General features: G+C 41.0%; 1 protein-coding gene across 8 annotated transcripts in view; it reads right to left on the bottom strand.

Moving 5' to 3' along the window:
• The window catches only part of TMEM200A (transmembrane protein 200A), a 53,596-nt gene extending 40,767 nt beyond the window's left edge, over window positions 1-12,829 (bottom strand). For 2 of the 8 annotated variants that reach the window (XM_048938148.1, XM_048938145.1), the window contains exon 1: window positions 12,210-12,829. Coding sequence is in view for 3 of the 8 variants with exons in the window: in XM_048938142.1 (XP_048794099.1) it covers window positions 3,703-3,770 (68 nt within the window). In the remaining 5 variants the exon portion in view is untranslated. Of the gene's footprint in view, window positions 1-3,702; window positions 3,795-8,397; window positions 8,513-8,789; window positions 11,047-12,209 lie in introns of those variants that run through there. The other 6 variants (XM_048938147.1, XM_048938146.1, XM_048938142.1 and 3 more) reach the window with 5 other exon arrangements.
• Between the last annotated feature and the right edge of the window lie 607 nt (window positions 12,830-13,436).

Genomic DNA, 13,436 nt, shown 5'->3' with positions numbered 1-13,436 from the left:
AAAGGAAAACAGAGGGAAAAGACACTAGAGACTGTATTTTCCAAAGGAATAAAAATAATACATGGATGAGGTGGCTGTGAACTTTTGGGAAGGCAGAATAAGGCAAGCTGTCCAAAGACACAGTTTACCTCTCCACAAGGCAAGAACAACACCCTCATCATCTGATTCTTATGCCTCTGTTTCTGTAGCGAGACAACTATGATTTGATCATCTTATTTTTATATACTGCTGTATAAGGCTTAGGTATACAACACCACATTTAAAACAGCTCAGAAATGCACTGTGAATTTAATACTGGTTCTTGAATTACATTAACAGTACAAACTGTTCAGCACAGGAATGCAACAGTTTTTATTCTGCTTAAACAACTCTTTTTTCCTAAACCTGTTTTCTACAAGACCACAGTTTAAGCCTAATGAATCCCTGCCACATACTCAGAGCCAACACAAATCCACCTTGGCAGCTGCTGAAATTCTTACCTATGGCCGAGACAACGAAGACCTCAGCCTGTGCCTAGTGACATTCCCTAGTAGGAATGGACACGTGCACACTCTGTCACCTCTTTTCACATCCAAACTGGGGAGGAAGGGCTTTTTTTCTGGATCACTGAACACTGCTGAGCAGATAAAATGACTTAATAGGTTTACTCCAAAACACAGCTAATAGCTATCAGAATAGCTATCTTCTGAGAGAAGCCTTGTTAACACAGACCTCTTACCCTCACAGCCTCTTAGCATGCAAAGCAGCAGGTCATGTCATAGAGGGGGGAAAAAATTCCAGTGCTTCTGTCCCAACAGATGGGACAGAAACAGAAGAAGGAAAGTAAATTATCAGCACATTTCTACACTCTCTCCTACAACGCTAAGCTTACTGCTTAAGTTGACTGGGATTAAAAGGTTATTGAGATTTTTCTACTATTTTTGAGGTAGGGGATAGAGACTTCCATGAATGGGCAGCTTTTTGCCAAGTGAACATCTGACCTTCTGAGATTTAGTGACCTCAGACAGTTTTTCATATCAGTGTTAAGGCACTTCTAGAAGTTCTCTAAAAAGTATTTGTCTCATTCAGTTCAGGGCATCTTCTCCATTACACTGCCATTACAAGTTTGAGTATCACAAATAAGAAAATAAAAAAAAAAAATCTATTTCATACATTGATTAACCATTGATAACCATTGATATACCATACTTAACCATTCATAATGTTCTACTATAAATCAAAGAAGGTAGATGAAAATAATCTTTACTACTATTCCAGCCAGGCATGTTAGATATGTCATTTAGAAATTTAAAAGATATTTTAAAATTCATGTTTACAAACATTAAAACAACAACAAAAATACCACTTTCACACAGCTTAGATAAACTAGAAATTTGTCTTTGCAGAAAATACATTCCAGAAGGCTTCAGGGGTTTTCAAGATGGCAAGTGATTATTGGAAACTGATTCTCATGGCTTTGAGCTAAAATCCGTTCAGCTCCAGAAAGCTCTTTTGTCTTACTTGTGTCATGAAGGCATGACTCACAGAAAGCATCTTTGACATTTTTGGGCCATGTAAAAGCCAGTATACTGTATTCACTAGGACCATGAGTACCTAACACACAGAATTAAATCCTAACCTTGTAAAAATGCATGGGAATTCTGCCTTTCAATTCACATGATTAGGATCTCACCACATCACCGCAGCAACAGCAGCCAAACAATATTCAGACCTTCTATGGAGTTCTAGAGATCACAGCAGGAAAAGATCATTACTAACTTGCATCATCCAGTTCTCAGTGTGTTAACCAATCTTCCAACATTTTTGTGACCTGGTACACTAGCACTCCATTAAAATTAAAGATTCAGACTGACAGAAATGTGAGCGATGATAGCAGAAAACCAATTTTCTTATGTATTTGCTGACTGATGTAAGTTATAAAGCTTTATACATTAACTTTGCAGGAGTCACACAGGAGGCCAGCATTTATTTCCCCATGCATTTGCTTCTCTTTAGTAGCAAAAGAACAAAAAGAAAGAAGAAAAGCAAAAGAGGAGGGGATAGACCTCTTATATACATACCGGACAGAGCATTGTACGGACATGGAAAATCTCAAGTGTTTAAAGAATTATTTCAGAGAGGAACAAAGTCAGCTATTATCAAGCATTTCATGCAACATCATGCTCAGAAGACTCTTACATGTTGTAATACACACTGGTGCCTTGCCCATATCTACACAATACGGGGGGGTGGTTTGGGTTTACTACTTCATTTACTTTTATTTCTTACAAAACAAGGAGAAACAGTTCCCTAAACAAGACAATATAAGTTCTCCTCACAAGACAATGTAAGGAAAATATATATATATAATATATTATATAATTAATTATATACATATAAATATATATTAATTATATAATACACACACACACACATATATATATATAAGGAAAAGACACTTCTTCCATGAGGAAAAATGGAAAATATCATCAGATGAGCCAGAATAGCCATAGTAAATTCAGACACACTCCAGTTATGCAATACTAGCTTGGCTACATAGTCATATTTTCTTTAATGCTCCCTGTTCATGAACTATTCAGACAGAACAGAGACTTGCAGCACTATGTCAGCTAGTCTTAGCCAAAACAAACAAAACCCATACTGAGAAAGAGCAATTCTAAAAGTTTGGCAATAAAGTATCCTAAAACAAGCCAAACAAAAAATGATTAATATGAGACATTTATCAGCTACAATTTTATCACTCTCCCAAAGCTACAACATGAAGTCATATCATCTTTAGGGGTTCGATGAAATCCAGGATGGTTTCTTGGTCTACTTTGCAGACTCCCACTGCGGATCGTACTTTGTTTTTACAGTTTGATCATAATGACTAATAGCCATAAAAGCAGACCAGACCTAGGACTTTTTTTTTTTACTGCTATATGTCAGAATCTTTGCTGTCACTGCTGAAGATCTGAGTGTTACCCCACCACATCTTTCTCTTCTAAATTACTAACCGTGGCAAGTGACAACACATGGTCTCATCAAAGGACTGACTAAAAGAAAGGAAACAGTTCTGTGATATTAATGCCACATGCATTTCCAGCCACATGGCATGTTAAGACCCACTTCTCATAATTCCAGTTACTCAAATAAGAAAGAAGTCTCCCAGCTACTTGTCTACAACTTTATTTGTGAATGAGAGCTTACCCCTAGAAATTAATTAAAGTCTGTGGCTACCACTATAGTATTGACCTATCTTCCCCTACATCTACAGTTCTGTCCGCAGAGCATCACTATATTCTCAGTCCTGAAACTGCCAAAGAATGAACTGACTACGTAAGTTTTTTACATAAGGCAAAGAAAGTGTAATAGTTTGTGTCAGTTTCTATGAACTTTCTGTACAGCACAGAGCTACTGAATGTGAGCAACTGGATCTAATCCATGCAGTTAGGCAGAACACAGCAACAAGATTATTAACATAAAGCAATGGATGGATCTGTACAACAAACATTACTCAGACCTCCAATAACTGTTTCTAAACTAAAAGAAAAAAGAAAAAAGTACTGGAAGGATTTCAGCCACTTGGGTATTCCCCAATGGAGTCTCACTGTTGAAGCGCAACATCCTCAGCTAATTCCAGAACAAATGACTCATCAGAAAAATCCTCCAAACCAAACTTTCCACAACACCACTGTCGACCCTGGCTCTGGTTTTACCAACCTTTCTCCCCATCTGATTTCACAGCTTGCACTACTGGAGCTCTCTCCTTTTTTCCTTGCCTTCCCCATTTTCCCCAGTAGATGCTTCTTCAACTGTAAAGGAAGAATTACTGAATTAGGAAATAAAGCTTAGAATTCAATTTTGAAGTCCATCATTTCAACAAGGTTTAACACATTTAACCTGTGGTTGATGATAATACTAGCTTCTCACTGAATATTAAGCAAAGTGTTAGGCTGTTTCCACAGCACTCAATATTCTGAGCTGAAAATATCCTCCTTCACTCAAATCTGAAAACCATGCATGTCAAGCTTTATTCAAAACACTGTACAATTACAATTAGAATAATATACTACTAAACATAAATCTTGTAAGGAAGGACTGCAGATTATCTTCTCCAGGTGCTCCTCTTGGGTTCTGCCTTCTCTATCATAGAGTAAACACCTAGCATCGTGTACACTGACAAAAAATGACCAGAAAAACAAAGGGTGAGTATTCTCAAAATTCTTTGGAGAAGGCAAGAAACGTAATGAACTTCACACATCACAAAGTCATGTCACAAAGCACAATAATAAAACATTTGTATGTTTTGAAGGCAGTATAGGAATACCCTGGTGAAAACATTAATGGAAAGCTACTCCATCTGGGCTCAGCCTCCCATAATTTAATCCTGACTGTGTGATAACCGCTTTTTTTTTTTTTTCAGGAATTACATAATGTACACAATGACACCTCATCAGAATCTCTGGGTTCCACAAGAAAAAAAATTCTGAGTAAAAAAATGTCACTATATCAGGAACTAATACGAAAAGGAACCTCTGTCTTCACTATAAGCCATTCTCCATTACCTGCATTAACTCCACAGGCAGTTAAAAAATTACAAACTGGAGTTCTGCAAAACACAACACTGGTTGTTCTTAATAAATAAATGCTTCTCTCTGTAATTTCATTGGTAGCTGTATTGTTTGTAAACTTGGTTTGGAAAACAGTGACTTGTCTTCCTAATATTGTATAGCCCACTGAACTATGTTCCATCAGCACATGTAGGACCCAATAGTTATTCCTCCATGGGCACTAGCTCATGAGGCCATGTCCCAGGAGAATAAAGTTGAATTAGAAGAAGAATGAATTCAGAATAAGAATATGCAAAATAATTTGGAAATAAATTTATTTCCTGCCTGGCAAAGAACAAGCAAATATTTTGCAGGGGTTTTCAGAAGGATCTGAGGAAAGCACTTAGGCACCAAATTGACATTAAGAGATTCTACCATTCTAGAAGTTTCTGAACTGTCTGCTAAGCTTCTGAATGTCATTATTATTAATATTTGTTGGTCATTTTTTACTAGGGTACTGTTACAACACTGATTATTGTGACACAAAGGAACTGTCAGTTAGAAATGTATTTTGTGTGAAAGTTTGAACTTGTTTAGCAAATTCCTCATAATCCATTTGGGAGTGCGGTGCCTCAAGATGTTCCACCAACTCTAAGCATTCTGTATATCCAAACATAATGAAAATAACCAGATCACTCTGGCCTCAAGGCCAGAGAATAGGCCTATGTATCAGTATTTTTCTAATACAGACCTGGAAAAACCACACTGGAAACAAAAATCTGTGCAAGTATATGGTAGCTAAGCACTCCCTTCAAATAAACACCATTTAATTTTCCACTATTTTGAAGAAAGTCCCCATTGTTCTTATTGTGCTCATTAGTCTTCTGTGAGACAGAAACAGATTACACAGATTTACACAGTAGCAACTTTTCAGTTCAAGGCATTTGTTTGATTGCAAAAGGAAACAACAGCTGATCTAACTAACAAGAACAGAGTGAAATGCCATTACTTAGCAGTTCCTGTCTTGGTAAACATACTGTACTCCTTGGCTATCTTTCTTTTAATCACTGAATCACAAAATATTTGGAGTTGGAGTGTCATGTTCAACTCCCAGCTCCACACAGGACCATCCAAAATTGAAACCCTATGCATCAGAACATTTTCCAAACACTCCTTGAACTCCAGCACTTAGGGCAGCCTACTCCAGTGCCCAATCACCCTCTGGTGAAGAACCTTTTCTTAACTCCCACCCTGACACCTTGATCCTCCCCTAACACAGCTCCATGCCGCTCCTTTGGATCCTGTCACTGCCACCAGAGAGCAGAGATAAGCACTGCCCTCTGCTACCCTTGTGAAGAGCTGCAGCCACCATGAGGACCTTCAGTCTCCTCTGCTCTGGGCTGAACTGATGGATCTCAGCCACTCCCAACATGTCTTGCCCTCTAGATCCTTCAGCATCTTCATAGTTTGATTAAATTAGCTTAAGTGCATCTTCTGCAAGAACTGTTTAATGTCATTTTTGTAGATCAATATATTTTGATACACAATGAAGAAAAATATAAATTGCTTAAAATGCACCTTCAACATGCAATTTCTTCATTTTCAGTTCAAGAGTCAAAAGACAGGAATGCATCAGAAAAGAAACACCACTATATATTCTGTTTTCAATTTTCTATTTATTATTTGAGCCTATTTCCATGTACATCATTGAATCTAGCAATATTAACCTTTAAATATGTTACTTATAAGCTCATAATTTTTCTGCCTTCATTTTTTCCTTCAACTTCTCTTTTGACATTCACTTTTTCCTCTTCTGTCCTTTTATTTTTTCCTCCTTACCTCACCCCTTGCTTTCTTTCTTATTGCTACAGAAATATAGTCATACCTCAGGTGAAACAAGTCAACTGTTAAATATGCTGTCATGCAGGTCCCTTCCAACCTAGATGATTCTGTGATTTATAGCACAAAGTACACATCTGCCAAATCTCGCACACAGTATCAAGTTCATTTAGTTGATCTCAATCCTACCATGGCATCCATGTCTACAGGACAGTGTGGTTCCTTGGTGCATATCTTATTCCAAGACCAAGAAGTAGCCTAACACCTTATATGCTATCTGTGTAGCACAAGATAAAAACAAGTTGTAGCAACCAAGTTGCGTACACTTTGCCTGTTCCAAGTAACACTACATTAGGAAAGCTTCTTTACTGCAGTAGAACGCTGCCCCAACACACAGTGCTACTCTTTTCCCTCTTCAGAAAGTAATACATTAAACCTACATTTCTCTGCAGTGTCAATATAAGCCGAACTTCCTATCTGAGCAAGAGAGAAAGATAGATTGTATCTGTGCATGTACGCATGCAGAGACAGGAAGATACAGGAAAAAAATGAGTAACTGGATCAAGCCAACTGCTGGGCTAGTATGCGACAATCCTGATTCCATGACAATCCTGCCAACTTCTATGAGGATAAAGCCTTGCTAACACAGTTAATTCTTAATTATGAGTTTTCCAGTACATAGAAAAATGGTATAACGTTCTAGCAGCTCTGAGAGCTATTCATTTACCTGCTGTTTCTCACACATGGAACTCTAATAAATTGCAAATAGATGGTTTTCAAGTAATGGCAAATCAAAATTGATTGGTCTTTCTTTTGTTTGCTTTAAATTACAACGTACCCTTTTGCCTTCATTATTTTGAATTACACAAAGGAGAGAAAAAAATACAAGTGCTTTGAATTGCAATTTTACACATACAACTAGATGGATGGGCAAGTTGCAGTACAAGTAAAAGCACTCTTTTTCAATTCAATACATAGCAAGATGTAAATGATAAAATTAATTAGATATAAATTTGTTCTTCAACAATGGGCTGCTGATTACAAATAAGCACAACCATTTATTCAGATACACTCAAAAGGAAAATCTGAAAACAAAAAAATCAAATTCTATTACTGCATCACTATCTCACCAAATTCATCAAGACTAAGTAAAGATTCTTAACTGCCTCCTAATTAATCTGCTTTGATGGTTAAAAAAAAAAAAAACAACAATCAAAGTGACCTCTGGAGTTTCCCCTCCCCCATTAGTGGGGAAGTTATGCTACCATCATTGTAAATCAGTAAACCACTTCTTTCAAATTCATATCTGCTCCCTCAGCTGATGCCACAGATCCCAACATAAGTCAAAAGTATCAAAGTGGAAACCTCTCCTGCTTGGAATTAAAGAATTAAAAGCTGCTAACCAATTCCAGTCATAGGATGTTAGTGCCCAACTGCATCAAACTTTCATTGAAAATGACCTTCCCCTTTCACAGCCAGAGTGAATTTATGGAAATATACAGTTTCAAAATGCTCAAATATTAACGCTTTTTACTCAAGGGTTTTCAAACTGGGATGTCCAATGATCTTTGTGAAACAGCTAAGAAGAAAAAAATAAAGTCATAAAAGGAGACTTCTCTTCTTGAGTTCTCTGCCTTTAAACTAGTGGCAGTGAGAATAATTTACACTATGTCATCCATCTCTGGTGATTTCTAAGATCTGCTTGGTTAGATCTTGCATCTGAAGTGGAAACAATCAAATCCTCATTCCTCAGAATCAGTAAGAGTATCATTGTGAAGCTCGGTGGGACAGAAATGAAACAAATGTAGGAAAAAAATGCCCTTTGATTCTACTTAAATTAATTGGAGGAAAATAAAAAGAATAATTGAGTACAACTCCAGTGGGATACAAATAATGAGATGTTTATCAGAATGGACACCACAGAGTGAAGCGACAACTGCTTAACATTCCTCCTAACAACTCCCAGTGACTGTGCACATAAAAGCAGTTCACAGCTTCATTTCCCACCAGTCTGCTTTGGCATTACCTTCCCCAAACTCTTTGCTGGATCTCACTGAAGATGACAAGATCCTCAGGTGCTCAGTTTTGGTTAGGTGGCTCTGCACTTCTTTGGCACACTTTTTCAGCTACAACAAACCTTCCTAGCATGAAACAGGAAAAAATAGATACGATGACTTAAAGGAAAATCATCCTCCCTTTTCACATCTTCTGCTTATTGAATTATTTTCAAAAAGAACCAAATGCTCTTTGTAATATTTCTATCGTCAAAAGATCAAAATAAGAATACTGAGTGATACAAGCACACTGTGTCAGTACTGTAGATGAAAGGTTACAAGCAGCTTTGTTATGAAAAAAAAAAAACATTTGATTTTTAAGGAAAAGTAGCCAAGCAAAAACACAAAGTTAAAAGCCACTGACCTTACAATAAAGTTCTGGTAGGATAATGTAATTACATCTATATGAGAAGACCAGCCAGTATAGCCTGAATATTTCAGTACTGTGTTCAGCCATCAAGTCTACCTCATCTGCTCCTGCTGGGGTACACTGAGATGAGAAAAGACTACAAATATAGTGATAGTGCAAGTACTGAACCGTGTGTCAAATAGAAGCTACTAGGAGTGGAACAGAAGAACAAAATTTCTGTACAGTCAGACTGTAGTCCCAAGAAGGAAATTGAGAACAATGCTTATTCTCACCAACTCCACAAAATGAAGACTACTAAAACTAGGGGGTAGGGTAACAGCTGTGCCAAACATCTGTTCAGCAGTTTCATTCACTAGCACTGTCAGCATTTCACCTCTCCGTGCAATCTACAATCCACTTATTAAGAACCTAATTACCCATAGATTGTGTGGGCAATGTGTTAGTAAGAGAAAAAAGCTGAAATTTCTCCTTACTTAATTCTTATTTTAAAACAAAAGCATTAACTCAATGCCTTCCATTTCTAGTGGACCAAGAATGTGTGTATGTTTTAAAAGAAAGAGATATGTATGAACCTTCTAAGAAGGTTCTAAGAATTATTACGTTATTGATCACTATTCATCACTACTTGAGCAAACATAAGGCAGGCGCAGAGCAGGAAGCAGTACAAAGACTCTGCTGGAAAACACACACCAGGAAGAACCTCCCTGAATCCTCACAGCAATGGCATATTTGGGATATCTTCCCACATCCATCAGATTGCAGCATCACAAATCTTAACTACAAGGTTTCTGCAGAACAGATTCAAGTCCTTTTAAAGGCTTCTGTGTACAATGGTAGCATAAAGATTATCTAATTGGATTTTCTATCTGGCCTTCAGCTGCCTTTCTACGAGTGCTCAGGTTCTCCTTACATTCTCTTTGCCAGCCGCATGCCAGCATCTGAAACATCTTACAGGATCTAAACTGGGACAAGATGTCCATGCTTTCACAAACAAATCATAGTTTCAGTGTCTGTTCCTGCACGCTGAAAAGTGATTTGCAATTTTCTCTTTCTTCCAACACCACGAGATCAAACACCTGTAGGCAAAAGTAATTTATCTGTTTAAAAAAAGTATAATGGCACCAAGTCAAGTGTAGACATCATCACTACCTAAGATATCAAGCTCTTATTTCCACTACAGCTCTACTGCTATCGTAGACAAGACTGACAGCATTCTTAAAAAAAATAAAAAAAAAATAGGAAGCTATTCATGACAGCAACTCATAGGTTTTACACTTCTTCCATCGTACCTTTATCTGGTTTCAATGATTCTACTCAAAGTCTTCACTGATCTTCAGCATTTCAGATTTTTGGCTCCTAAAACATACTGAACAAACTACGAAAACAGTCTCCTTCTGCTGTTTCCTACATACGTTCTAGTCCTTAACTAATTTTCACTTTTTTCCCCCCTTTCGTTCCCAGAAAGGCATGAGTCAATCAGGACCATATAGCCCACAAGACGTGGCTGAGGTGAATACTTGTGTATAGCATAGGTGTTTTGTGTTACACGCCTAGTATTCAAGAAAATGGAAGCAGAACCTATCACAATACAGCTTGATCCAGGAAAGGTCCAGTAATGCTGCTAAACCAGTGAACAGTTTCAATGGAGTTACCAATAGAGTTACTGGCCTATTGTTCTAAGCAAAGAACTTAAACCACCAGTAATCATTAGAGATGAATCTTGGTACTACTCACCTGTTTGAGGGTCAGCATACATTGCAGTGCTTCAAGAACAGAGCTCACTCAGTCCTTACTTTACAGGATTAAATTCAGGCAGCCCACCACTTATAATCTGATTACAGAGCTTCCATAAAAATGAATTCTGCTGCAATTCCAGTGAGACTGTATTGGGTTTCTGTACATGAAACTGTTTCTATACATGGAATAAAATGATTCTAGTGTGCTGAACTCCTGCATCATTCTTCCTTTTCCAGCTTTCGTTTGGATCACTGTTGCAAATCAAATGAGCAACAAACTTGCTATGAAAATAAAAATCATATATGATTTTGTTTCTTAAACTGCTACTTACCTACCACACATCTTTTCCCATGTCTCCAATTACTGCCAAAAAAACTGTCTAAGTTATCTTCTAGCAAGTATTTTGCTAGAAGAACATTAAAATGTTCCAAACTCAAAATACCTTTTGGCTTCATTGCTAAATAATTCAAATTACTTTCAGTGGAAATAAGATTTTCAGGTTTTCTTTGTACCTTCTACAAAGGAGTACCAAAAAAAAAAAAAAAAAAAAACCAACAACCCAACAACAATCCACAATTAATGGAAGAAACGCACTGTTTGCTTCTATCGGGGTACTCACTCGGTTTCCCTCACAAATGGAAAGTATCATCTAGCAGACGAAGAATAACAGAGCAGTTGCCAGAGTACTGACACTGAAACAGGGTGAGCAAGAGGCTACATCAGCTTTAGTGGCAGTACTGACTTGAGCGATACAGCCCTCAGTCCCATAAGCACTATAAGTACAGCGTCCACCACATGACCACAGGTTATTTTGAAGCTTATATTATACAAAACGACACACTAGGAGAATACTTTTGTCTGAACGCTCTTGTCTTCAAAGAGGAAAAGCAGTTTTATTTTTTATAAGCTCTGTATGAAGCAGACAGCAGTGGTTAATGGCAATCAGTCCCAGGTGTCAATGGACATCACTCCTGCAATCTCAGCTGCGCGCCTGCTGAATACAGCGACAATACAACAATGGTTGTAGCAATGGGATATCAGGAGAGCCCACTCCGCACCCCCAAGTTGCTCCTGACCACTCTGCTTCAAAGTCTGCTCCAGAGCGGCTTCTGGCTGCCCGAGGAGAGATTTATTCGAGCAGCGAGGTGTGCTCCCACCAAGGGAAGCAGTGCAACCCCCCTGCTGTCCCCGCGCTTCACCCTTCCAGCACTCAGCACACCACCATTTTTCCTCAAACAAAGCTGAAGATAACCCGAACTTGGGCGGCAATAAAAGCGAACGGGGAACTTCTCGGGGCGGGGAAGGCAGCGGTGCGAAGCCCTGAGGCAGCTGCCGAGGCCGGAGAGCTGCGGGCGGTGGCAGCGCGCAAAGTATTCCGGAACCGAAGCAGACAAAAGAGGGTGTAGCAGCTGCACGGGAGCGGCAGACCCGGCGTGCTGCCGGCTCCGCGCGGGAGGAACAAAGTCTATTTCGGGGAGAAAAAAAAAAAAAAAAGAATAAAAAATAAAAAATCCCCCTCCGTGCCTCTCCTCCCCCTCCTGCTTGACCCCTCGCCACCCAGGGCTCCAGGAGCGCCTCCAGCCCACCCAGCGCCGGAGCTCAGCCGGGAGCGATCTCCCCGCGGAGGCACTGCAAGTTCGGGGACGCGGAGCACCCCTCACACCCATCAGCGCTTACCTGCGGGGAGGAGCGGGGCGTCCGCCGCTCTCACGGCGGGGAGCGCTGCGGGGCTGCGCGGCGCGGGGAGGAGGACATGGGGCCGCTCCGGTGAAGCGGCGGCTGGCTCAGGCGGAGGCTCCTCTCGCCCGTCCCCATCCGCGGCGAGGCTCGGGCGGAGGCAGGCGGACGGCGGGGCGGTCACTGCCGCCCGGAGAAGGACGCCCGCCGACCGGGGGCTGCGCGCCCCCCCTCCGCCGCCGCGCGGACAGCCGGAGGCGGCCGCCCGCTGCTCGCCCCGCGGCGATGGGCGGGTGCCATAGCAGCGGGGCTGGGGACGTGGGAGGGCGGCAGCCACGAGAAACTTTGCCGGCCCCGTGGAAAGGCGCTCTGCCGCCTCACGCCGGTCCCAGCAGCAAAGTTTCACTCCCTGAGCCGCCGGCTGCGGGTCAGACACCTTGGGGACGACCCCTCCAATCTCCCGCCGCTCCTCACGGGACGAGGAGGAGGGTGAAAGGGGCAGGCAGCATGCGGCGGGACGGCACCGAGGCTGGGGCAGAACTTTCCTTCTCCTCTCAGAAGGACGCGGCCACCCCAAAGAGCAGCGCTTCCTCCTCCCAGTGCCGCTCTGCCCCCCGCCCTGCCGGGTGCGAGCTTTGTAGGGCGTCAGGTTCCGCCCCAGCGGGCTGCGGGGCCGCGGCCGCGAGGGAGGAGCCGCGGGGCGGGGGCTCGGAAGTCGGGGCCGGGAGGTTCGCCGTGCTCGGGTGGGTGGGGGGTCAGAGCTGAGTGATTCACTGCGGTGGGTTTCGCCTCAGAGCTCAGGGACGACAATACTTCTGTGATTCAGCTCTTTTCTTTTTTTTCTTTTTTTTCTTTTTTTTCTTTTTTTTCTTTTTTTTCTTTTTTTTTTTTCTGCTTATTTGTTGTTGTCCACTCACTCCTGGTGTCCAGCCCGGGACAGTTTGGCTACCGGCTGCTCGCATCTCCTGGCCACGCGAGATACAGCCAGTGGATGGGATCGGCGAGGGGGTAACTCCTACTTGCACGGGATTTTACCCAGCGTGTACATCGGGCATATCTCTTGGGGGAAAAAAAAAAAAAAAAAACAAGAAGAAAAAAAAAACTGCACCTGTTTAGAGTCGGTAGCTGGTCTTATTTGATTTTCAAAAATTGACTGGACCTGAAAGTTGCCGTTGCTTTTCATACCGTTATTCTACTTAATGCTTCTCCTAAAAAGACAGAAAGATG

The sequence above is a fragment of the Lagopus muta genome, chromosome 2 (assembly GCF_023343835.1).
Source record: "Lagopus muta isolate bLagMut1 chromosome 2, bLagMut1 primary, whole genome shotgun sequence".
Lineage (NCBI taxonomy): Eukaryota > Metazoa > Chordata > Aves > Galliformes > Phasianidae > Lagopus > Lagopus muta.
This window is presented reverse-complemented; position numbering and strand designations above follow the sequence as displayed.